This window comes from Haliaeetus leucocephalus, unplaced genomic scaffold, assembly GCF_000737465.1.
Source record: "Haliaeetus leucocephalus isolate CR32 unplaced genomic scaffold, Haliaeetus_leucocephalus-4.0 Scaffold240, whole genome shotgun sequence".
Lineage (NCBI taxonomy): Eukaryota > Metazoa > Chordata > Aves > Accipitriformes > Accipitridae > Haliaeetus > Haliaeetus leucocephalus.
This window is the reverse complement of record NW_010972676.1, coordinates 12,313,857-12,338,909: the sequence shown is the minus strand read 5'-3', so window position 1 is coordinate 12,338,909 and position 25,053 is coordinate 12,313,857. Positions and strand designations below refer to the sequence as shown.

At 54.0% G+C, this 25,053-nt stretch overlaps 2 protein-coding genes across 2 annotated transcripts in view; one reads left to right on the top strand and one right to left on the bottom strand.

Moving 5' to 3' along the window:
• The window catches only part of FAM43A (family with sequence similarity 43, member A), a gene marked incomplete at its 5' end in the record, with an annotated part of 56,124 nt that extends 42,329 nt beyond the window's left edge, over nucleotides 1-13,795 (top strand). Inside the window, one exon of the mRNA XM_010568440.1 lies at nucleotides 13,598-13,795. Coding sequence (XP_010566742.1) covers nucleotides 13,598-13,795 — 198 coding nt within the window. The remainder of the gene's footprint in view (nucleotides 1-13,597) is intronic.
• Nucleotides 13,352-25,053, bottom strand: part of XXYLT1 (xyloside xylosyltransferase 1) — a 34,796-nt gene continuing 23,094 nt past the window's right edge. The window contains exon 7 of the mRNA XM_010568438.1: nucleotides 13,352-14,505. Coding sequence (XP_010566740.1) covers nucleotides 14,109-14,505 — 397 coding nt within the window. The 3' untranslated portion in view covers nucleotides 13,352-14,108. The remainder of the gene's footprint in view (nucleotides 14,506-25,053) is intronic.

Below are 25,053 nucleotides of genomic sequence, written 5' to 3'. Positions count from 1 at the left end.
ATCCCATTAAGCGTGCCAGCCTGGGGCTGGAGGCACCTCCCGGGTGCGAGCCACAGGGTGGCTCGGCAAAGGGCCACAGCCTCCATCCCCCAGCACAGCATCACGGGTGAAGCCCCCGCCAGCCAAGGCAACACAAGGACTTTTATTTGCCACCTTGGGAACATTAGCTGAGCAGCGTGTCTTGCAGCAGACACTGGGCAGCTGGCGGCTCTGACCACCAGCAGCATGGGGGACGCAGCGGCTGGATGGGACGTTTCTGCCCTGCCTGCAGCGACTGCTGGCAGGGCTTTGCCTACACCACGAAGCTGGTGGGATGGCAAAGAAGGGCAGAGCGACCTGGCCCAGCTCTGCTTATCCCTGCTCCAGCACACACCAAGAGCAGCACTGACAGGCGTGAAGATGTGGGAGATCCCGGGGGGACAGGAGGGTGCTCTGCGTATTTTGAAACTCAAAGGGTGGAAGACCGCGCTCCACGAGCAACAGGGTGCAGACTGGCCCACAGCCCAGTTTCGGTGGCTCCTCTTCCCAACAGAGGAGCTCAGCAGCACTGGAAATAAGACTGCGACGTTGTGCAAGACCTGTACGTGGCTGCTTATCGTTTCTCAGAAGGCACGTAGCGATCCCGGTCCCTGCGCCCCAGAGCATAACCTGATGAAAAGCATGTATGCTGCAGACAAGGAGGGCTTTCCTCCCCATGGCTGCTGCTCTCGGGGGAGTTGGGATGTCACCCTCGGCAGGCAGCGACCCTGCTCTGTCAAGTGCCAACTTGGCCAGAGCTCGTGGTGCTTCCCAGCACCGGATCAAACGCACAGTCTGTTTTCCTGGCTGCAGCGGTGCTCTGCTGGGAGGTGTTGATTAGCTTGGCTGGTTGCTAATTGCCAGGAAAGGCCTGGTGTGGAGGTCTGGGCGGCCGTTCTCCGGGAATAGGGAGGTCTGGACAGCCTCCACGTGGGACTGGCTCGGTTAAGTGGGAGGGGGCTCAGGCCCTGCTGGGGGAAGAGGGGTCCCACCAGTGCCAGGGCTGGAAAAATCTTGCTGCTGGAGGGTGGTTCCCTTTTAAACTCTGTGGATCGACATTGGTTTTGAATAAACACAGCCAAACCCTTCAAAATTTCCATCTGCATCTCACCTCACATGTTCATCTCACACATTGGAGGAAAACAAAGACCACAATATCCAGAAAGTTCCTCCAAGGTGCATTGAGACAGCAGGGCCACAACTGTGCGGTGAGCTGCTGCTTGCCCCTGTGTTTAACAGCAACGAGCACCTCCCTCCTCAGTTTTAAATTTTTTTAATTTTTTTTTTTTTCCAAATCACCTGCAGCTCTGCCCTGGGGTTTCTCCCTCAGCTTCCCCCAGCAAAATACCTGCGTGCACATACAAACACCCACACTCCTGTTCTGCAATGCAGCCACACGTGCCCATGTGCCAGGAAAAGCACCGTCCCACCCTCCTCCAGGAGACACTGTCTGTGCTTTAAAGACTGGAGAGGATGACATGAAAAATCTCAGATACCCACACGCCCATGTACTAGTGCACACCCACGTGCTCTTGCCCTCTCTCAGGCACTCGTTTTCCTTGGCCACATGTCCCATAGCACAGACAAAAGGGACACCCTGCATTTTGGGCCAGGTGTTGAATGAAGCCAGTCTATAAGAAACGTGAAAGTGTTTAAAGCCTTTGGCTTATGATGTCTAATAACAATAAGCCTCCTAAAAAGATGAAAGACGCCCTTTGGTGCACTTTGGAAGCAAGAATAAGGCAGGAAGAAACACCAGCCTTAAATTACTGTGAAAGCTGACACTTCCTGTTAACATTTAATGTGTAAAAAGCCTGTGTCCCACCACATCTTGAAAGAATCCTCTTGCATTTTAAGCGTGACCGATAACGACTGGAGATAATTCATGCCTCCTCCTGGCGGGTGCAAAAGCTGCCAGCAGATATTATCTTTCCTGCTATCATTTTTCCCTCTGGAGGCATAGGTTCGCAGGGTATGATCATAAATCCATGCAGAAAGCTCAGCTGATGTTCTCCTAATGTAGGATACACTGTGGAGAACAGGAACCCTGGCTATGGCATGGCCTGGGAGCAAGGAACGGCCAATGTTTGGGGATTTCACCTGACCAGGCAGAATAAAGCACCATGTCTTGATTTATTTTGCTTTTTGATTTATAGCTGAAGACTCTTGATGCAAAGCCTCCCATGCAACACACATGGGAAGTGTTTCTTCAGGGCTGAAATTGTTTACTGGACTTAATACAACCAGCAGCAGGTTTTTAGTTTCCTCTCAAGTTCTCAAGGCTTTAAAGATGACACTCTTGGCAGGTATTTTCACCTGGCATTGTTCTGAAAGATGAAAAATAGCTGAGGCCTCTGGGATTAACCACCATTTCTGTGAGAAACATTTATCACTGTTCATACAGCTCTCCTCAATCTTTATTTCTATCAAACGCCTGTGACCAAAGATCTTTGCCCTATCTGAAAGCATTTCTTCCCCATCAAACACAGATCGTGCGACACTCCCCCACGCATACAAATTTCATGTTGCTAGAAAATTACAGTTTTCAGATCAGCTGGGCAATGAGTTTTGCTGGTCCAGTATACTCTGTGGGGCATGACGTGCTGTTCGCAGAGGGGAGGCTGAAGCAGGGGGAGGATGCAGGGGTGGTGAGCTCAGGGTGATGCCTCCATCCTCCTCCGCAGACCCCTGAGGAGCCCAGCTCCAGAAGAAGAGTTCCTAGGCCTGGGAATCTCCCCAGCATGCTCTCAGCCTGCGTTTGCAGCATTCCCCAGCAAGAGCCACCCCACGAGCCAGGAGGGCATCGTGGACCTTCCTATGAGATGCTCCCAGGGACCAGGAACCTACCTGCTCCCCTTTCTAACAGCGGTGCTCAGAAGAGGTCCCACAGGCTTGGCACTGGTGCCAGAGGGCTGGGAATGAGCCGAAAGAGCTGAGATCAAATTTTCTCCTAAAACAGTAAAACGCCTACTGCCTGTTCACAAGGCATAAGGGATGGCCATGACCCACATCTCTGGCCCGCAGTGGAATGCTGCAGAGGGAAGGGAAGCAGCCCCACAGCCTTCCCCACGCCATGCTGGCCATGGGCAACAGGCTGAAAAGGGGTGAGACATTTTCCTAAAAATACCCCTCTTCTGTAATTTGCTTTGTTTGAACAAGGAGAAAACTGGCACAAGCAGAGGAACGACCGGAGAGTCAATCCCAAACAGCACCAGGGGGACCTCGCGCTCGGCATGGGAGTCAGGCTGGAAAACCCAAACCCTTACACACAACCCAAGACAAACCGTGGCAGCAGTTTTCCTTCTGTGTTGCCCTAACAGCACCCTGAGCCGCTCTCTTTGGGGAGAGCCCACGCTGAAATGTCGTCCTCAGGATTGGGCTTACCCAGTGAGGTTACCCCACATTTCTGCTTTTCACACTGCCAATCCAGACAGGGAAATGGTACGGTAAAGATTTATATTTATTCATAACTATGGAGAAAGTATATAAATGCCCCCCAATATCCCCCCGTTTTGTTGCAGAGGTTTATCAAAGGGCTGGAAGGCAATAGCAAGCCAGGGTTCGTAGCAGTGTTGGGCATGGCTGCTGGTGGCTCTGAGCTGCTGTGAAGGTTGTAGGAGACGTTGGAGATGAGCAGCAGACAGAAGTTACGTGCATTGGATACAATACCTTAGTTCTTCTTTCATCTGGAAAATAAACTATTAAAGATTTGCTTGAAAGGGGCATTTTCTCTGATTGCCATTGATACTTCCAGCTGTAGAAATACCAGAATATTTCCAACAGTTGTTTGTTATGGCAGTTTGAAAGGAGAAGAAACCATCATCTGATTATTTCCAAGGCAGCAATGAAACTGAATTAGCAATATTTCAGTATATAAAAAGTAAACTACAAGCAAATGGTTTGAACTTCAACAATATTTGCAGCCGATAATGATAATGTTCAACTGGTGAGACACTATCCTAATGACACACTCACAGAAAATGAGGAGGAATATTTGCTTGCAGCTAATTGCTGAGCCTGTATGCCATGTAATACCACGAAGTGCATTCTAAATAAATCATCATTTGATCTTGAAGGTTGTGCAACAAAACTTTTCAGTTGCCTTTTCTCATCATCAAAAGAGTTTCGGGATTACAGGGGAGAGTTCCTTTTTTCGGCTCTGGGTACATGGAAATGCAGAGGCATGCCCTGACAAGCCAGTTATCTTTATGCTTTGCCATCTGCAGTGATCTTGAGATGTTTCCCAGCTCAGACATTTCCTCGTGCGTGAAGCGAGGGCTGCTGACCCGCACTGTTCAGGGTAGGGACGGTGGGAACTGGGCAGAGAAGCTGCCGATGCCTGAATCCTCCCCGGTGCCGCGCTGCGCTGCGGACCCCCATGACGGGCACGCTCGCAAAGACCGGGCAGCGAGAAGCAAAGCAGCCTTTGGTATCGCTCTTAGCCCAGGACACCCGTTCACCGACTGGAGCTGAACACAACTCTAAAGCTCACGAGCCTGGCGCAGCTCCCTGTGCCCCTGTTCAGAGCGGCTCGCGGAGCGAGGGGCAGCATCTCCTCCTGGCATTACCCACTGCGCCCGTCCTGCTGAAGCACTGCGTATGCAACATTGGCAATGAATTACTCCTATGCTACAAACCTCAGAAGCCACCCATTTATCTTTTTCAGCATAACTTAGCACTTCAGCATAAATGCTCTCTCACCTAACGTTGCAGTTCGGTTTGTACCAGCCCAGGCAGGTGTCCCAGAGAGAAGACCCCCTCTCCGGGGGCAGGCACCTGCCCCCTCCCCTGCCAAGCCGAGCCTCTTAGCTCTCCATTGGCTTTACATGACTCTTAACTTCTTCCACAACGCACTGTATGGTTTTTTTACAAGATCTGGTTAAAAATAACACTGTTTGATCTTCTGTATGCGAAAGACTGTGACATCTGTTCTCTGAGGGGGAAATTAGAAAAAAGCGAACAAACTTGGCTTTTAGCTAAAACCAGAGATCAGAGGGGCACACCGTTGTCAGGGGACCTCCCGTAATGGCACCGCGGAGCACCCAGGTCTCCGGCTTCTGCAAACAAAATGAACTGGTTCACCTGTGCTCCCCACATCTGGAATTTAGAGGCACTGGTATGCATTTTACTAGGCTGAAATTTGACAGCAGTCTGAACCTGGACAGTCTGTAGGAGGAACCCTGAGAGCCCAGTGCATGCCCGTGCGATGGGCAGCGTGCAGGCGGGCAGCCCCGGCGGCGGTGCTGGGACCCCCGGGACATCGCTAACATCCCAGCACCCACCCTGCAGCTGCCAGCCGACGAAGGTGCCTGCAGAGTGGGCCCCGTGGGACATACACCTTCCCCGAGCAGGTGTGGGACAGCCACAAATGTCATCTCCTTCAGCCCACACCCTGCTGCTGGCCTCAGCACTGATTTAGCTTAGGTCAGGTCCATGCCTGCTCTTGCATTACCAGAAGGTCGCTATTCTGCAAGCAACTATAAAGGGCTCAGAGAGTATCAATTATGGTTTTCAGACAACTGATCCACAAAAAGCAAAGTTATTTCAAGAAGGATAAATGTAGCCGAGACCATTATGTATAATTCACGTTCACCCACAGCATTCCTGCTCTGCTGAGCACAGTGGCACTTCAGACTCCATGTCCTGCCCCAGATGTGACTTTGGGGGCAGGGGGATGTCACTTGCAAGTGTTTCTGCTTCTCCAGGAGGACTTCTGACGGCAAGAGGTCTCCCCAAAGTATGTCCTGACACCCTCCCATACCACTCTGTGTGCCATGTGCACCCTACCTGGTGCTTTTTTTACAGGCAGCATCCTGCACCACATCCTTCCCAGTGTGCGTGCGATGCTCTGGGTACCTGCTGAACTGGCCCATCCCACCAGAGGCAGGGTGGGCATTGCTCCCCTGTGAGGGATATGAAAATGAAACAGGGAAAAGGAGCCACATCACCCCAGGACACCTGGTTCCCAGGTCAGTGTCTTGTCCCCTCTAGTCTGGGACATTTGGGACTGGCAGCTGAAAGGATGGCCAGAAAATCTAGAAATTCCCTCCCGGCTCCATGTCAGACAGTGGTTTCTCAGCCTCTGCTTCTTTTTCCTCTCTAAAATCAGGACAATATGGTCCCTTCGCAGGGAGACTTGGCTGAGCACAGGCTGCAGAAACCCACGGGCAGGAGGAGCTGCAGAACTGCAAACACCAGTTACTTCATACTGGAGACCACAGAGTCATTTTTCAGGATCTGTATGTGATGCTACCGGCACTCACTCAGCCTGCCTGATGCTCCTGCCCAAATTCAGCTGACACATTTATTCATTAAGAACCTGGTACTCTGTTTTCATGACGAGTATATGACTGCCTTGGCACTCCCTACTCAGCCCAGCATTATTTAAATGCTTCCCCTATTATTATTATTTGATAATGCATCCTATTACACACAGCTCTTGAGGGAAGGAGAAGATGAAACACTGCGCATTTTGTATCTTCCTTGTTCTTTGCTGGAAAAACTTCACCGGAGCAATGACTGACAAAAGAAATTTAGTGGCATCTGCTGAAAAATTTTTGAGGTTTACAAGTAAATGACTCATGATAGGATATTTCATTACATTTGGTTTAATAGCGCTGACTTCTTGTATTTCCTATTTTTGCAACGTCTGCTGCTTTGAAAATGCAAAACACTGGTGTGTCAGCACGGGCACAGCGTGCTGGCCTCCAGTTTCTCTTCCACTGTATGGTATTTTCTTCTAGATCAGTTATTGCACCTTTTAAAAATGTGATGTCCAAAAGACCTGCTCACTGCTCTTTTGCTCCAGGTCAAACCATTTTGACCTGGAAAATTTACTATCCAGTGAATCTTACACCAGTTTTCCCATCCTTTTGCCCAATCTGGGAGTCAAGCTGGTAGTGCTAGCTTGGAGTTGCCAGCCTTCTCCTTTGAACACTGGCACAGGACAAGCATCCTCCTTGCCTTCTGCATAGGCATTATAGTTTATTCCTGTTATTTAACTGGAATATGCCCCAGCCCCGCTGGAATCCAGACACTGCTGTTTCGCTTCTGCTGTGTGCAGAGGTTTCCAGTGCCAGGACATCTTTTCCATTACCGGACAAAAAACTGCTGCTGGACACCTCTGCCTTTTTTGTAGTACTAAGAGTTTCCCAAACCGCTAAGCAGAGATCCTACATAATGGCAGAATTTTATTTGTTCCCAGGAGAGGGTGCAAACGTTGCTGATTGTGCTCAATTGCACCATCCTTGTCCATAATCTTAAGACTGCTTTAATCCCCAGAGAGGTGTGCTGCCGCTCTCCTACCCAACCCTGGCTCTGCAGTACCCAGTGGGGTCCGTGCCAGGGGACTTGCAGATATACCATGACCAATCCTGGTCATTTTTTTCTCTGAGAAGGTGCTGAAAGCCCAAGAATTTCCCCCAAAAAAGAAGATTTTTCTCGCTGGCAGAATCAGTTGATGACTGCTGCCGCAGGGACCGCGGTCGGTGTGACATGAGGAGGCACCCACAGCTGATGCACATCGCTCTGCCCAGAAAACAGCCGCTGTGCCGGCTCGGGCGGGCTAATGGAGGGGAGACTGAGGCTGTTTTCAAGGCTGGAGCTGGGGGTCTGTAAATGTGGCCTGCAGGAATATGCACAGCCAGGCAGAACACAGACCGGTGGCTTCAGCCACATGGCCCGTGGCTAGCGCAGAGCAGGTGGTTGCTCCCCTGCCCTGTGCCCGTGGAGCGGTGGCTGGAGCGGGTTCCCCCAGGAGCCTGCCAGGGCACACCTTGGTACGGGCAGCAAGCAGAGAGAAATCCCACCCCGGTCCCTCCTGTGCTGGGGTGCTTCGCTTCAGCAAGGTGAGGAACCAGGGGACATGCCGACAGGGAGCTGCTTGCACCGCCTCCCAGGTCGCCTTCCTGCTCTCCGGGGCTCTGCCTTGTACCCTCAGGTTATGCCCTGCCACATCTGCACTACCCGGCATCTGCCGAAGATGAATTTGGTTCCTGTTTCATTGCCTTTCTGCTCCGTATCACCCACATTTTCTGCAGCTCTTCACACTGGCTCTACACTTCCCTCTCCTGAACAGCTCAGCATCAGTGGCAGGTTCTGCTGTGTCACCATTCACCCCTATTTCCAGATAATGGTTTTTGACTGGTTTTGCCCCAGGACCATAGGGCCTGTCGGTTCAGCGGAGCATCCTTTACCTGGCCAGCTCTCCATGCCCCTATTCCACGGCCAAGGGGCTCAATCTCACATGCCCATTCATTTTTTTCCCTACTGCTGCTGGTGTTTTTAAGCACTCTATATAAAACGTCCCTCTCTCTTGATCTTGGCAGATCTTGCTGGAAGGGTACATCTTTGCTGTGTTCCCCAGGTAGCCAGAGAAGTCCTCCAGCATAGAAAAGAGGTGCGTTTGAAAGTAAAAAGCATGCAGAAAAGAAAATACACCTTTTCTTTCTGCCATACTGCTTAGACCCCCATGTGCCACAGGGCACCTGCAAGCATTTTGTTCCCTAAACTGAGACTGTCCTTAGTACTTAAAAGGGTCTATTTATCCTGACCAGCTCCAAGGAGGGGATATGTTATGACAAAGGCACCAAGCCTTTCCAATGCTGCAAAATGCACTTAGAGCAAGCAATCTGTAGGTGATAAATGGAGATATTTCATGTGGTGCCTTCTGTGAACAGGGCTCTGCATGCAGCCTGTGGCTTGCACGGATTTAGGATTGTCACTAGCAGGGTCACAAATTGCTGCTATACGATGGCCGAGTGGGAATGGGAGGAGAAGCTGGCACTGGGGCTGTGCTGGCGAAGGCTGGCACCAGGGACAAGTGCCCTGCCAGGGCTGCAGGGTGCCAAATCCATCTGGAGCGAGCCGGGAGAAAGAGCTCAAAGGTGCCTGGCTGTTCAGAGGGGAGCTGGAGAGCCAGGGCATGGTTTTCTACCTGCCACAAGAGCAGTGTGAGCAACATCTGCCCCAGGAAAAACACATCTGGCTCTCAGGAAAGCCCCTCAAACCGCTGAGCATCCCCTTCCCCAGGTGGGCAATGCCAAAGACTCCTGCCAGGGCCAGACTCGTGGCCCATTCTGGCAGCTCCAGACTCTGCTTTGTTTCTGCTTTTTCTTCCAACAGGAAAATTGCCTAAATTAACATTGAGACTGTAGGTACAATACAGCTAATTCCCGTGAAGCATCTCAGTAAGGTAATTTTCTCCAAGTGCTCCCCCAATTAGCAGCTGGTTAGCAAATAAATAATTTCCAGAGGAGAACTGCACAAACTGAACTCTGACAGCATTGAAAAGACTAACAGGACCGGGCAGCAATTTCTGTGCAATTAGTAATTAAAGCCACAGAGGCTCATGACAGTCAGAGTCGGAGCTACTAAAAACCTGGCTGAAAAATTCACAAGTGATGTGCTAGGGAACATGTCCCTCCATGGCTCTGCACAGCTTTTGAGGAAAAGCTCACAAAACAATGCAGCAACCTAATAAAAATCTGCATTAAAAGGAAAAACTGGCAGTTGTCAACCCAAGTCCCAGGCTTCCTGCTCTTTTTTTGCCTCTTTCTGCATTCCCTCGGGGCAGATTTCATGCTCCCCATGGCTCTGCTGAAGGCAGAGGGGTGGTTCTGGTGCCTGCTTGCTCTGCTGAAGCCAGGCATTTCTTAGCAAAGGCGAAATAATAGGTTGGCTTTTTTTTTTTTTTCCAAAGTCAGGAACTCCATTTAGTGCTTAAGCCTGTTGTTATGGTTTGTGTTATTCTTGGCACGCTGACCGAAGTGCGCTCGGTATGAATAGCAGAGAGCTGAAAAGTAAATATTGTATCCTCTGGGAGCAGCAGAGAGGGGAGGGTGGTTATATTGCTTAATGGAGCACCCCCAGCGCCTGTTTGGGTTAGGCTTACAGTAATTGCTCCCTAGGTGAGTTTATACCAACAATTGATCGTTTCAAATGGGAAAGAAGTACAAATGAGTAAAAGAATAAACACTGACAGCATTACGAAACACAGGAGAGGGGAGCAAAAATTCCATGCAGCTCAAGCACAGGGCTGAAAGCAAAGCTGGCCAGAAAATAGGGGATACTGTTTGCTCTATGTGCAATTTCTCACGAATGCTGAACAATACAAGAAAACAAATGGAATTTTCTCCTTAAGCTCAAGCTACAGAACTACTTTCCACAGCCTAATCTTCTACAAAGAGTTCAAGGAGACCTCTCTGCTCTCCCACTTCCTTCTCCATCCTGGAAAAACACAGGGCGCTCAGCACAAGCAGCACTTTGCTGTGAGCAAGCGGGTGAGAAGACAAGGAGCGGGAAGCCCACACTTGTGACGGAGAAGCTCTGGGCTGAGTAACCTTGGTGTAAAACCCGTCATCCCCTTTCATGGACCCTGGCCAGGGCCACTGCAGCTCTCCCATGGGGGCAATGCCCACAGCCCATGGGGCACGGCCCCATCCCCTGCAGCCAGCCCATGCTGGCAGGGCCGGTCCCCTGCTCCCCACAGCTGTGTCCCCCCCCATCGCCATGTGTCACAGCAGTGCGTCCCCACCTGCCGCTCGCCCAGGGCTGCCTTTCACCTGCCGTGTCTCCAGAGGGGCCCCATTCAACCCAAAACCGGGCTCTGGAGTCTGCAGGACCCCTCTGCCAGGCAGGGAACCAGCGCTGGCCCGAGGACATGGCGCCAGCTCCCGGGGACCAGGAGCTGCCCCTCAGCCCCAGAGCTGCTGCCGCAGGGTCACCGCGACAAACCCCGGTGCCCAGTGGCAAACCGGTGCTGCTTAATGCTTTCCGAGCATCTTTGACCATGCTTGTGCTGGCAGTTGCTAGTGCTGGTTGCAGTGGTCCCAGGGCAGCACCACAGGGACCAGGAGGGAATGCTCGGGTCTGACCTGGGGACCGGGAGGGGATGCTCAGGTTTGGCCTCGTGCGCCTGGAGCGGCGTCTGCCCAAGGCTGGGCTGCGTAGCAGGAGGGCGTCAGAGGGCGAGGAGGGATGGGGATGGAAAGTCCCCATTCTACCAGGAATTACCACCGAAGGAAGGGCATGGGATGGCCCAGCCGATGGCCCAGCGCAGGGACTGGCTGCGGGGGGTGAAGGCTTCCCGGGCAGGCGGTGCCCACAGGGATGCTGCCATCCTGGCCAAGCACAGCAAGCTCTGCTTCTGCCCCGAAGCGGACCCAGCGGCAGCACCCTTCGAAAAGGCTGAGCCGGCCCCAGGCTACCACAGCAGCTTCTGCAGCTGAGCTCGTTAGTGCCTGCACTCAGCAGGGCATGAAGGGGAGATAATTACACAGGCAGCACGGCCCCGGCTGCGTGCAGGGTCTATATATAGCACCGTGCGGGTCTGCGCTGCCTGCGGTGCTTAGTCACGGCCCTGGGGACCGTCTGGGTCGGGATGGGGCAGGCACTGCTTTGCGGGAGCTGTGCCACTGGCCCGTCTGTGGTGCCTGGGGAAAACCACCCCAAGTTGAATTAAATGTTTCACTTACTACATTTTTCCCAGCTGAAAAAAATGCAGTGAGTTTCCCCGTGAACTGCCATTTTGAACAAAAGAAAAAAGAATGGAATTTTTTTTTTTGGAAAATACCTAAGCAAAAGGTTTCAGCCTGGGGCCAGGGTGGCCACATGAAGGTGTATGCCCCTCACAGCCCTCAGGACCCCACAGAGAGGGAAAGGTGGTCCCAACCGTGCGGAGAACATCCCCTGGCCGCAGGTGGAGGGTGCCCAGCGCCTGGCCCGGCTCCAGGGGTGGCTGCGGGGCAGGGGAGCACCCAGTCCCACGCAGCCCTGGCTCCCAAAGCCACCAGCCTCGGTGTCACCCTGTGGCAATGCCATCCCAAACCCATCACAGTGCTTTCGGGCCAGCGCCGACACCCAGAGCCACCCCAGAGCTGCTCAGCCCCGGGAAAAAGCCACGTTTGCTCATTGCCCCACCGCTCCCCAGGGCAGGTGACGTGAGCCCCCAAGGCCGGTGACATGAGCCGCCTGGCCTGTATTTCCAGCGGGGCCATTGCCAAGCCGATGGCAAGGTCCTGCCCTGGCACGCAAGGCCTGGTGTGTGTCACCGGTGCCACCGGCGTACCCTGACTGGCGAGCGCAGGGCTGAGTCCTCGCAGCAGCATCCTGGGCACGGCAGGGGCTGCGCACGTGGGGCAGCCCCAGGAGCTCCTCGGGGCAATCGCAGGGGCCTCGGGACATGCCACGGTGGTGACGAAGCGCCGATGCCAACCACGGGACCGTGACACCGCACCAGGAAGCCCTGCCATCTCTCTGTTTTTCCCAGCAAGCCCTGGAAAGCAGTGTGGCAATGCCAGGGCAGGGGCGAGGTGGATGGCAAATGAGAGCGGGCACCAACCCAGCAGTCTCCCTCTGGAGTCCCTGCGAGGGGACGTGCTCTCCGGGCACGGCAGTAGCTCTGGCCGTCCGAGCCGCTGCGAACCCTCCTCATCCTTAGGGTGCATCATTGTGGCGTGTTGCCCGCCCCGAATCCTGCCCCACTGCAGCCTCCAGCTCCCTGGCTGATTGCACAGTGAGGCCTCATCACCTTGGTTCTGGGTGAAAATGTGAGTCTAACACAGCAGGCTACTGCTTCTTTCACTCACCTTTAATCACCTCTTCGCTGTTCCTTCCCTGGGGATGTGAAAATACTTAAAGTCGAGCTTTTATGCTATTTGGAAATGGATCGGTTCAGCAAATTAAAGAGGGTAGGGTTAGGGCTGCAGCCTGCATTGCAGCCTGCTGTTCCCTTTGCATCAGTTAGAGGGAGGAGAGCCTCTCCCTCAGTGAAGATCAGTGTTCATTCATGGACACAGGGCAAGGAGCCCAGGAAACTCCTGCCACACACTGCATGTGCTGTTATTAGGTTAAGTCATAATTAGGTCCCCATCCCTCTCTCTTGCACATGCACGTCACACAGCGGCACACGCTGGCTCGGTGTAAAAAAAGCAGGCTGAAAGTGGGTTAATGCGCTTGTGCATCTCCTCTGACAGAGACCTGCACAGGAGCTTGCACCTGCCAGCCAGGCCAGACGAGTCAGGATTTTTTAGGGAGCAGAGTGCTCACGTCTGAAGGCCGCTCATTCACAGCACAGGCAGTTCCCCGCTCCTTCCAAACCAAGCCCAGCTATGGTGATGATGATCTTTTTTTAAAATCCAGTTTGTGCACTGGCCTGTTTATTTGGATCGCTTGCTCAGGACAGACGTGGGATAATCACAGTGATAAGCTATGTGGGGCACCACATTCAACTGCCCAACAGATATACATCAACTACCTTTTAATCATGATAAGAAGAGCATGAAACCTCCTATTGCACAGGACTTCAGTTGTGCCGCAGAAAAACAGCCGAGTGTGTTTCACATCTGCAGCTTTATTCTCGTACAAAAGGTTAAAGGCAAAGCTAGAAAAACGAACCTATTGGTACACGCTCACCGAACACTTCCAAGACAAGATAGGGCAGTAAAACTTTTGTTGCTAAGAAGAACCAACAGAAGGCTTTAAAGCACATCTAGCATTCAATTTTTGTTTGTAAGTAACCCAATTTAAAGCAGCTTTTCAGTCTTTAAAACCCTCTCACCTTTCTGGAATGCTTCAAAAGGATGACCTGAGGACAGCATCTGCTCTCCAGAGGGACCAGACGGACGGTCTGCGTGAGTTGCAGAAATGGGCCACCAAGGAGTGCCAAAATGAAACCCAACTGCCCGGCTGTGGACTCCTGCCGATCATTAGACAAGGCAAGGCTGCACAGCACCCAGGGAGCAGCACCCTGCCATGTGCAAAAGCAGCGGTCACCTGATGGCCCCTTGGCTGTCCCCATGTCCCAGTGGCTGTGGCACAGACAGGTACCACGGACTTGCCCCAAGCAGAGCCAGGAGCTGAGCCCAGGCATGGTGACCGTGGATGTCCTGCTCCAACTACCGGACTGCACTTCCTCCTGGAGGGGTGAGGCTACAGGCAATGGGATACTGAACGCCCCTGGGATCCCTAGGGATCCGCCTGGGATACAAAGGATCAGGGCTGGCCACCCTTCCTGAGGGACTGCTGGTGCAGCCACTATGGCTTTGCAGGGCTTGCTGCAGTCAGAGCTGCTCCCGGGGGCGACGGGTGCCCTAGTCTTCAGGGATCGGGGTGTTGCAGTTCCCGTGGTAAATTTTGACCTCACCCTCGCACTGGAAGTACTGGTCGAACACGTCGCTGTATCCATGGTCCCTCCACCACGTGCAAAGCTGCCGGTTCCATGTGCAGTCAAGCACATGGAAGAGCTCTGGGTGCTCCATCCCCACCATGGTGAAGAAATCCTGGTCCCCGAGGTGGCCCTTGAAGTGGTACTTCTCTGTCAGCTTCTGCACCACGGTGGGCTCCAGCAGCTGGTTGTAGAGCTTGGACTGCCTCATGGCTTCCAGGTTCAGGAGCAGGACGCCACTGTTGAAGCCGGGCAGCCCATCAGGAGGGGGGTCCCCCACTTTGGTTTGGGGGTTCTCGCGGCGATACTGCCAGAACGTGTGCCTGCAAAGAGAGGAAAAACAGGAACAGGGGAGTCAGGGAGTGCAGCCCGAAGAGCAGCCACCTCAAGTCTGGGCAGGTCTGGATGACAGCCCAGGATCTACCACCCACCCAAAGGATCTCGCAGTGCTTGTCTTCTGCTGGCTGGAAGCACCCAGCCTCCCAGAGCGGCCCAGTGCTTCTCGGGTTGCGTCTCTCTCCATCCCCCTGCAGAGGATATTGGCCAGACCTCAAACCACTCTTCTTGCTCTTTCCTAAAGCCTCTTTTGTTTCTACCAGCCATCGCTCTGGTGATCCAGCTGGACACAGGATCGCATGACTGCTCACACAGCTGTGTGGGGAGACAAAACCACATCCCCAGTGCCTAGGGCGAACCACCAGAAGTGCCCCTACGGCTGGTACACACCAGGAAAATGTCCTGCAGTTAACGCGATCTCAGCAGCAGAGCTCGTAGCATCATTATTATTATTACTTGATTATGGGGAAGCTCTGGATCAAAGATGGGCCCCAGTTTGAGCTTATGCAAAAAGAAGGCTTGGAATAAATCTGAGTGACAGAAATATTTCTTCAAAGTAAAAATAAAGAAAGAAATCCAATGGCAACATCTCATTAGCTAAACAAGCACTGCCTTCAGCATTTGCAGCCTAGGAAGGCTCAGCTGTAGCAGCTCTGGCAGACGCAATCTTCACCAGCTAATTTCCAGCTGCCAAGGAGAAGAGAGCAGTGCAAGTCTAACAATACACAAAACTAACTCCAGAGGATGATTTAAATGGGAAAAATTTCGACTACCTAAACAAGCAGCCCAAAAATGTCTTTGGCTCCTTCCTCAGCCCTGGGGCAGTGAGCACACCCCACCATACACACACTGGTTGCTCCCACCTGCAGGAATTGAATTCATCCCATGCTATTACCCAAGTAGCTGGGGTTGATTCTGTCCCAGAAAATTGCTCCCATTCAGACTGAAAGTCTTCTGCCCCCAAGCAGCATCCTCTGCTGCAAAGCCAGGCAGCTGAGAGCTGGCCAAGCCTGTGGTTCAGAGGAGGGCAGCAGGGACCCGCAGCCCCCACTCCATCGCCTGACAGGCATGGGGTACCAGCACTGCGCTCTCCTTCCAGCCCTAACACTTAAGGTAAAGCTACAGCAGTTTTTGCACCTCACTGTGAAGATGTCAAGGAGAAACACTGTTAAAAAAACATAAGCCAAGCCTGCTGCTGGTTCCTCTCTGAATCTGTCAGACACTGACCAAAGTCTCCATGCATCTCCAGGAAATAAGAATTTTTTGGTGGATGGTGTGGGCTTAACACCCAAGGGTTTAAAGTGGTCCCCTGCTTGGAAGCTGAAGCTGTGCTAATTCAGATGTAAGAAGATGCAGAGACATTAGCCCCTGGGACAGCTCCAGAGCCACGGTGGGTACTCCCACACTGCAAACGTCTACATTGGAATTTTTCTTGTAAGAAGCTGTGTTGAGCTCCAACAGGCACTTGTTCGGGGAATCCTAAAGCTTGCACAGAGATCAGACTATTAAATCCATCCTTCTGGCCTGTCCTCTGGATCCCCAGCACAGCACTGCGAGACTGGCCAAGGCGAGAGCCAGGATTCAACAGCCACCAGCAGAATTATCCCAGCAGAAAATGTGGACCTGTTAATGATGTCAACTGTGAGCACCTTTTTTATTTCCTGATCTGGAGAACCACAACCATCACACAGCATCGCTTCCTTACAACTTTCCATTTAGATGCTTTAGATTCAAACCTCTGATATTTCTCATTTCATTAAGGGTCTTTACACCACTCCCTGTCGCCTGATTCAGGACAGAAAGGGTTTTTCCCAGTGCCAGTTTTCCATGGAAGGAAATGCTCAGTTTTTGAGCAGCTGTCTCCATGCCTCCTGGAGAGGGGGAGTGGAGGACTGGCTGTCTCATCGGAGCCGGCGGGCAGCAGCGCTCGCTTGGTCTGAAGGGCAGGGAAGGGATGAAAGGGCTCTGCCTCTGCGAAGAGCACTTGTGTCTTGGGGACAGGCACCAGGCCACCACAAAGACGACTCGTGGATGCTCATGAGAAAAGGCAGGCAAGGCACTCTCCATGCAGGGTTAGAGGGAAGCTCAATCTGCAATGACAAGACCCAGCCATGTCTCCCGAGGTGCTCAGGTCCAGGGGTCTGAGCAGAGGCTGACTCAAGCCCACCTCTGCATTCCTCCTCTCTCTGCTTCTCCCTAGCAGTGCCAGGGAAGCCACCCCCATGCCCCCAAAATTATGCTGGAAGCTAGCAGGAGGGAGCAGGGGAGCAGTGTCGTGGAGGGAGGCACCTTTCCAGCTCCACAGCAGCGGAGCCAACTCCTTTCATGTTCTTACCTCCAAAAACAGGCTGCCCAAGCTAAGGGACGAGATTACAGCCCCTGCAAGCAGCTAAAACAGGAAAAAACGCAAGTGCCCAAGCCCTCAGCATCACCAGGCCGCAGTGGGGCGAAAGCAGATCTGTATCAAATGACTCAATTTTTCGGCAACGCCGTTCCCCAGCGGATTACTCGGCGACGGCTGATAACGAGAAGGGAGCAACGTGCCTTTTTCTGCGAGGAGAGGAGACAGACCGGCAAAGCAGCAATTGTTCAGCCCTTCCTCCCGGCGCTGGCGTGACGGGGCCATCCTCTCCCGGCCGTGCATGGGGACCGCAGGGGCACAGGGCTGGGGGGAGGACAGGGCTGTCCCCGGGGAGCGATGCTGGGGCGAGATCCAGGATGCCACGAGCTGTGGGTGGCTCCGCAGCGCCGACGGCTCGGGAACCCGCTCGCAGCACCGCACCACAGCCTTTCCAGTGCTGGGCTCGGGCCAACCGAGGGAAAGGTATTCTGGCAGGGCTGCTGGCAGCATCTGTTTAGCCTGGATTTTGCTTGGCTTTTGTCCTTCTAATGGAGGGTTTTGGCCCTGTCCTTCTGCAGGGGCCAGGACAGAGAAGAGCGTGGTTGAAAGGCACCTCCACCCAGCTGGAAGTGGAAGGAGTGGCGGGTGTGAAAGCATCATTTTCTTTGGAGGACATGGGACTGGGGAAGCACAGCCACCAGCTAAACAGCTAAACCCAGCCTGTGCCACGCGCCCGCTCTGTCCTCCCTGACACCACCCCTTGGCATCCACCTCAAATTTTGGCAAAAACATGGGGGGAAAATCCCAGGGGCTTGATGAGCATGCTGCCAGGATGCAGGGAGGAGGTGCTGGGGGTGCAGCCCCCCCCACCGAGACAACCATGAAGGAACCGAACCCCAACTGGATGCAATGGAAACATCTCCCTGCCCCAAGCTCCTGGAGCAGTCAGAATCTCCCTTGGGACAGGCAGTTCAGGCAGGGCAGTGTGCCACCAGCCTCAGCTCCGGGGTGCCCTCCTCCCTGCCCCCCCGGCAGCGAAAGCCAGGGCAGGAAGGCAGCCCGGAGATGCTGGCCACTGCTGGGATGCAATGGGGCAGGAAGCTGCTGGCCAGGAGGAGGGGAGGAGAAAGGAAGAGGAGGCATTTCGGGCTTTTGTTAACCGTCCTGGCCCCTCTGGACGGGAGGGAAAAGAGGTGACCCTGGGCCCCCGACCCCGTAGCAAGGTGCGGGGAGCCATGCGGGGCTGCTGCTGTGAGCACCCGCCTGCAGCCCTGATGGGCTTTGCTTTGAGGAGCTGTTTATAAACAGAGCCGGCGTGTGCTAGGAAACATCTGGAGAAGAGCATTTCCAAGCATTCAAACGCTGGGCCCAGGCAGCCCAGATAAAAAAACCCGCTTCCACCAGGACTTCCCTTGCTGGCCCAGCACAGGGCGCTCCGGCCACACCTCCCCTGCCTCGCAGGCTGGCAGTCACGAGCCCCAGCTCGCAGAGCTGCCATCGCACCCTCTAAAATGCCTTGCTGGGGATAGCTGCCAGAGGGAGAAGGGACCGCTCCACCTCCCAGCTGTACTTTGCAGGTCCTTCCCTCGCTTTCACGTACACCAAGGGGCAAACGCTGGGTGGGATGAAGACTTTGTCCAAACCCATGAACTTCCACTCGTTTACTTCAGCTCTGGCTTATGGGACAACCTCATGGGATGAGCTGGAAACCACTGGTAAAGCAGCAGGGTGCCCTTGCTGGCAGAAAAGGCAGGGTGGAGGAGGTACTGCCAGCTGGGAGACCAACAGCAAGCCCAAAGCACTAGCCCACAGGGAGCAGACTGGACTTGTGTGCCTGTATCCACCTGAGATGTTCAAGAGGCTGCAACCCTGCCACACCAGCTGCGCAGCCACTGCTGGCCTTGCAGATGAGGATGTGGATCCTCGCCATGCGGTCGCATCTCCAGAAATGCGGACAGCCTGCAGGATCCCCCACACACAGCTGGGGAACCGAGGAGCCAGGTCAAAAAGACACAAAGTGAAACCAGATGCCGGGCCAGCCCCAGGGTGGCTGTGGTCAGAGGATGCTCCTGGAAGGCTGCAGGCTCTCCCAACACCGCTGTGCACCATGCGTGTGCACTGCATGAACCTGAGCAGTGCAGTACCTAGGGAGGAAGGCTGCACAGCCTCTCCCTCACCAAAGGGGGAAGCAAAGCCAACAACCACAGGATAAACCCACAAAAATAAGGGGTCTGCAAGATTCTGGATGCAATAAACATCCCTGGACCAGTAAACTCCTCGCTGGAGCTCACTGCTTTGCTCCCACCCCTTGCCAGCGGTGGCAGAGTTTGGGCCAGCTGCCTTGGAGGGCAGGACGGGCAGCAGCAGCGGGCCAGCAGCTTCAGGACACACTTGTCACCAAGCCTCTCTCATGGGGGTCAGGGGCTGGGGGACCCCGAGTCCCATCCAGCCAGGCACAGGGCTCCTGGTGCAGAAGGGCGGCACGGGCTGCTGGCCGTCCCTCTCTGCACCACTCTGACAGCAGCCCTGCCAGCCCAAACACCAACTAAAACAAGTGCACGCTCCTGCTACCTCTAAATACACTTTTTGGTTCCTGAGCCAGAAAACAGACGGCTGGCAGTGTTATCCCCAGCTGCAGCTGCTGGCAAACGCCACTGTTCCTGTGCAATAAGCAACGAGGCACGAGCGCTCCTCCACCCTGTGCCGCTGCCAGTGCTCCCCCAGGATGGGCAGGAGGTCACGGCGTGTGGCTGCGGTCCCACTGCGCAATCCCTGGCCGAGCTGCCCATCTGCCTGGTGCCCAGTACCTGCGGGGTCCCAGCCAGTCGGCTGAGGGGTGGACGGGATGGGAGCCCCAATGGGAGGTATGCGGCAATGATGGGGACAGGGGGATGTGTTTGAAATGGAGGGGGAGAGAGCAAACAGAGGGAGTAAATAATTGTAAAGGCTTCTGGGGACAGCAGGTACCAGGCTTAAAAGCAACCTGGCTCCCACAGCAGCCTGGAGGACCCCCTGACAGCGGCTTGTGTCCAGCCCAGAGGAGAGGGTGTGCGCGGTGGGGAGGGAAGAGTGATGGCACGGGGACGACAGCATCATCTGTCCAGGGGATGACGGTGGCTCTCCCGCTAATCCACAGCAAGAAGAGCACAGCCAGGAAACCTCCCCGCACCATTCTCCTCCTCTTGGCTAAACCTCACTGTGGCAGGCAGCTGCCGGCCCCATACCACCGACCAAGATTAGCCCTCAGGAAAAGGCCGTCTCCCCTTCCTCCAGCTCCACCCCACCCCAAAAGGCATTGCTACAGTGAAGACCGGCCCTTCGAAGCTTCTGCCGCAGCTGGAGGGAGGCATCTGCCCCAGGGCTGCACCCAGAGCAGCATCTAACCCCCGCTCCCCCTTCCCGCTCCGGTGCTGCCAGACCTCGGCCAGGATGCTCAGCCCTGCTGCAGACCGAGGCTTTGCAACAAAGTGGCCCTTGTTGCTAATTACTTACTTCCCATGTGCAAACGCTAAACCCTTAAGGAGCTGGAGCGGCAGGTTCAGTACCAGCCTGGTCCAGAGCGCCTTAGCTGAGGCTGAGCAGTTTGTGTAACCCAGGAAATCCTGGCTCCGTGCTTCTCGGGAGCACCACGCACCCAGCAGTGTGCAATGGCGTCGCCAACACAGCGGTAACCCCGCTCTGCGGGGGAAATGTCAGCCTGGGGCAAAGCAACCCCAGTTCCCAGCCCAGGACAATGGGCAGGATCTGTCGGTGTGCACACCGGGACCACCTTACCCTCCCCTGATGGGTTCAGGGCAAGGGTCCAGTTCTGGCAGGACCTCCAGCCCTCCTGTGGAAAACGCTGACGAACCGATGGACTGAGCTCTTCAATGAAGACGTCAGTAATTCCTTAATAAACTTCTCACGTAATGCACAAATTACGTCTGTACAGTGATGGTCTCTACTACAGCACAGTCTGCATGCCAAACTTTTAAAAGGCCCGTATTTGGAGCAGCAAATTGATTCTCAATGATTACATTCCTGCATGGACTTAGCAGTCCAAAAACGGGCACACTTAAATAGATGATTAGTAGCAACTTGCAAACGCAGCTTGCAAGCAAAACCTTTCCTTGGGATGTGGATTTTCAAGGCCAGGCCCCCTCACCATCTAAAATTTTTGCGCCCCATGCCAGTGCTAAAATCACCGTCCGAATAGAGGTGGGACCATAAATCCCTGTCTGGGCCGCATCGCTTTCCTTCCTTCTACAGATCAAATGCCCGTGGCACTAGCGGCAGTGCGGAGCGATCAGCTGTGTGCATCGGACCATCTGCTCATTCAGCGCTGGGGAAGGACGGGGGGCAGCCCGTTCACGGGGGTACTCTAAAACACCGTGCGCCTAATTATTGTCAAAACGGCAGATTTCTGTTAACAACTGTGCATGGACTCTGCTCGGGCAGTGCTCTCCTGCCTGCCTCGGAGGCACAGGCAGCCTGCCCCAGGCCACCCTTGCCTGCCAACGGGGCTCTCACGAACAGGGGAGATGCCCTCCCTCCACAGATGCTCACCTGCCGCTGCAGGGAGGAGAAATAAAAGGCTTCCATCCCTTCATCCCTGTTTGGGAGTCCCAGCCGTGGGATACTGTGCTGTCATGGGGGAGTCCTGGCATGTAGGGAATCGCCACTGAGCTTCAGAGGGAGGGCATTGCGGGAACCCCTCCAGAGGATTGCCGGGAGCTTCCTTGTGAGGCCCCAGCACCGCATCACTCCAGAAAGCATCCCAGCTATGCAGCAAAACCTCTCGATTTCCTGCTGTTTGTTTGTTCCTCCATCAAAGGGCTTCAGCTCTTGGAAGCTCCTTCTCCACCAAGTGCTGGTGAGGAAGCCCTTGGCCGAGCGGCACCAGCTGCCCTCCAGCTTCCAGTGGCCCCATCCGCTCCTCCTGGCCCATCTCTGCGTGCTCAGCCCCAGCAGCTGCTTTCCAGAGCAGGCTCAAGAGCCATGCTGGGCTGGTTTGAGACCTCTGCTAGCATCTACAGCCCAGACTCCCCTCCTTACCACACTGCAAAACCTTCACTGGGGTGCAAGGAGTCAGGAATACCTGCCCCACATAGGCCAGCTTGAGCCTTGCCACTGCCCATGAACAGCATGTTGCTTAGCAGCCCCAAACCAAGCTGTGACCTCCCAAAAAGTGTCATTGCCCAGCACGGACCTGCTCTTTCTTCAGTTCATGCTCTCCCAAGACAAAAAAGTAACCACTGAAGATGACAGCAGTTGTGCAAATACCCAGCTGGATCTAACCACCTGCTCACGATGTTTAGCGTGCAGGGGCTGATGACCTACCAGTGCAGCCAGGTATTCCAGCAACGCCAAGATGCCACCAGTGTAACGCCTACCTCTAGACACCGAAATCGAGATGTTCAGGAGCTGAAATTGAGAAGTTCAGGAGTTGAAGACAAGTGCAGGTATGGTAACTGATACATGCTCACCCAACACACCCTGGAGTTGTGTGCTATGGCCAACAAAAAATTACCCATAGCAAAGTCATAGCAAACTTCTCAGGCAGGCCTTGCAAATGGGGACCACCATCCACACGTGCTCTCTGCAGGACAGCAAAGTCCTTGGAGGCAACACTTGAACCCATGCTTGGAGAGTCTTGACTGCCTTACCCAAACACATACAAGTGTTTTGGTTGTTGGAAAAAATCATGTCTGCAATGTCCAATATCTCAAAAGGGACAGTTAATAGTATTAATATTATTAATAGTGTTTGTGCTAATCGATGCACAGTTGTGGTTGTCAGATCTTGTCCAATTTATTCATTGCTTTTAAATGACATTTCAAGTTTGCTTGGTAATGGGAATCAGTGCGACGGGTCCTACATATTAATGATGTGCACAGATGTGAACAACAAAACCCTTTACCTTCTTGGATAATTTTTTTTTATGAGAAAGTAACGCTGAATTCCTGGAATCAATTCTGTTGCCAGTTCCTTGCAGGTTCTGCTTGTTCTGTAATTTTGGCTGCTTCTTGGCAGCCATTGCCAAAGAATTCCTAGAACCATTCCCGCTGTGCATCATGCAGCAGCACTTGCTACAAATCAAATCAAAGCCTCGAAATTCTTTAAAATCCAAAGTGCGCAGGGTCCGGCTTGCAGGACTGTGGGCAGGCAGCGTTAGCATCACCACGCCTGGCAGGGCACAGGCAAGGCAAATTCTCCTGCCTTCGCTGACTGAGGGGCTTGGGAAACACAGAGCCCATCGTGGCAGGCAGCTCCCTGCTCCCCCAGGGCAAAAGCACTTGGAAAAGAGCAAAGTCTCCGAATCAGGGCAAGCTGCCTGCATGAGGAGCCCACAAAACCAGGCAAACTCAGGCAGGAGGACCTGTCTGCTGGAGATGGTTATCTCCAATTCCAGAAAGCTCCATCCCAGGCAACAGCCCACCTGCACTGCTATATCTTACAACCACCACCACTGCCTCGGCTGATACCCAGGGAATTCAGCTGCTCCTCCTGGCTCGCAGCTGTCAGCAGTACTTTGTGATTTTTTTAAATCCCAAGAGAAGGTACAGGACGTACCGTCTCAGCCCAGATGCGCTGACAGCCCGGCCTGGCTGTGGATTCAGCATTAGCTTGCTCACAGCCCAGGATAACTCCGTTCCTCTTCCAAACATCTGACAAAGTGACTTAGCACTGCTGCTGCTGAGCTCCCAGCAAACACCGAGCGCTGCAAGTGCCGTGCCTCTGGGTCCAGCTTCCACTCATTAACGGACTTCTCTGGGTTATTTTACCAGCTCTCAAACAAACAAAACCTGTGTGACAGAGCACACAGCACACCTAGAGCAGCTCCCACACGAACACAAGCAGAAACAAAGCTTTCCCTTTCCACAAAATAATGTCCTGTTCAAGCTCTCCCTAGGTTTTAGGCAGAAGCAAAGGCAAATGGCCTTGCAGCCATACAAGGACTCAATTGTCAGCCCTTTGTAGTCTGTAGCTGTCCCTTTGATGTAGATCCTTTCCTGCAGGACAAACTGTTATCTTTTCCCGCACTGTGGATTCCCAAGACGCCTCCAGCGTCCTTAGCTTCTTGTCATGGGGGACAGCAGTTAAGATCTCACCCAACGGCAGGAACGGAGGCAGCAGCCACCCTTCCAGCCCCAGCGACATGCACCCTTGGACCTGAGAAGGTCTGGGACCTCACCTGATGTCCACCATCACAGCAGGTACCTTGCTCCCAGCTGCAGCAAGAGGGTAAAAGCACCCATCTGAGGACCTGTGGGTTAGGTCCTCCCTGTTGCCAGCAGACCATTCCTCTCCAGTGAGACCTCCAAGGGGAGCAACATGGGGCAGCGCTGAGGGCCCCAGGCGGTGCCGGCACTGGTGGGCACACAGACTCTACCGCCACGTGGCAGTGCCAGTAACAGCACCGGCACCACGTAGGAAACAAAGAGGCAGGGATGGCTGGGGGGATGGCAGCGGGGAGCACGGCACAGCGTGCTGGTCGGGGGTCAGCCCGCAGCAAGCTGTGCCTCACTCGGCCATCACTCAGCCCCGCGGCAGCCGGGACCACGGCTAAGCTGCTCGCCAAGCCAGGCACGCACCCTGCACTCACCCTGAGAAAAGAGACCTGCCTGCTCGCCTGGTAACCGGCTTGCAGGCTGCATCTGCAATGCTTGCCTGCATGTTTCTTAGCAGGGCTAAGAAAGAGCACAGGAGGGCCTGGACTTCTCCATCTGGCCAGGATCTGGCATGGAAAGCCCAAAGCAACATAAATATTTATACAGAGCATCATGGGTCACCCTCTGTAGCCTGGTGAACAGGACACTGCCAGCACACCTGAGTAGCAGAAACGCTGCAGGGGACAGTAGGATTTTTAATTAAGGTTATGACTCTGCAAGAGTACTTCCTTGCATGGTCGGGGACCAGGCAAACTTCAGATGCAGATTTTAATCTTTCCATCAAAATCATTCTTGCTGAAGCAGGAGCTCCTGGTCTTGGCCACGGTGTGGATCCTGTGCATGCAGACACATGAGCAGGCATATGTCAGTGCTGGGAAGAGGCTCTGCCTGCAGGCCAGCATGCAAACGTCAACCTGGCAGGAGGCATCCAGTGCTGCCACGGCAAGCCCACAAGTGTCTACGAGTCTAGTGCATAGTACCAGTGTCCCCAGCAACGTTGGCAGTGGGGGCAGCCTCTTGTGGGACGAAGCTCTGCCTGCGAC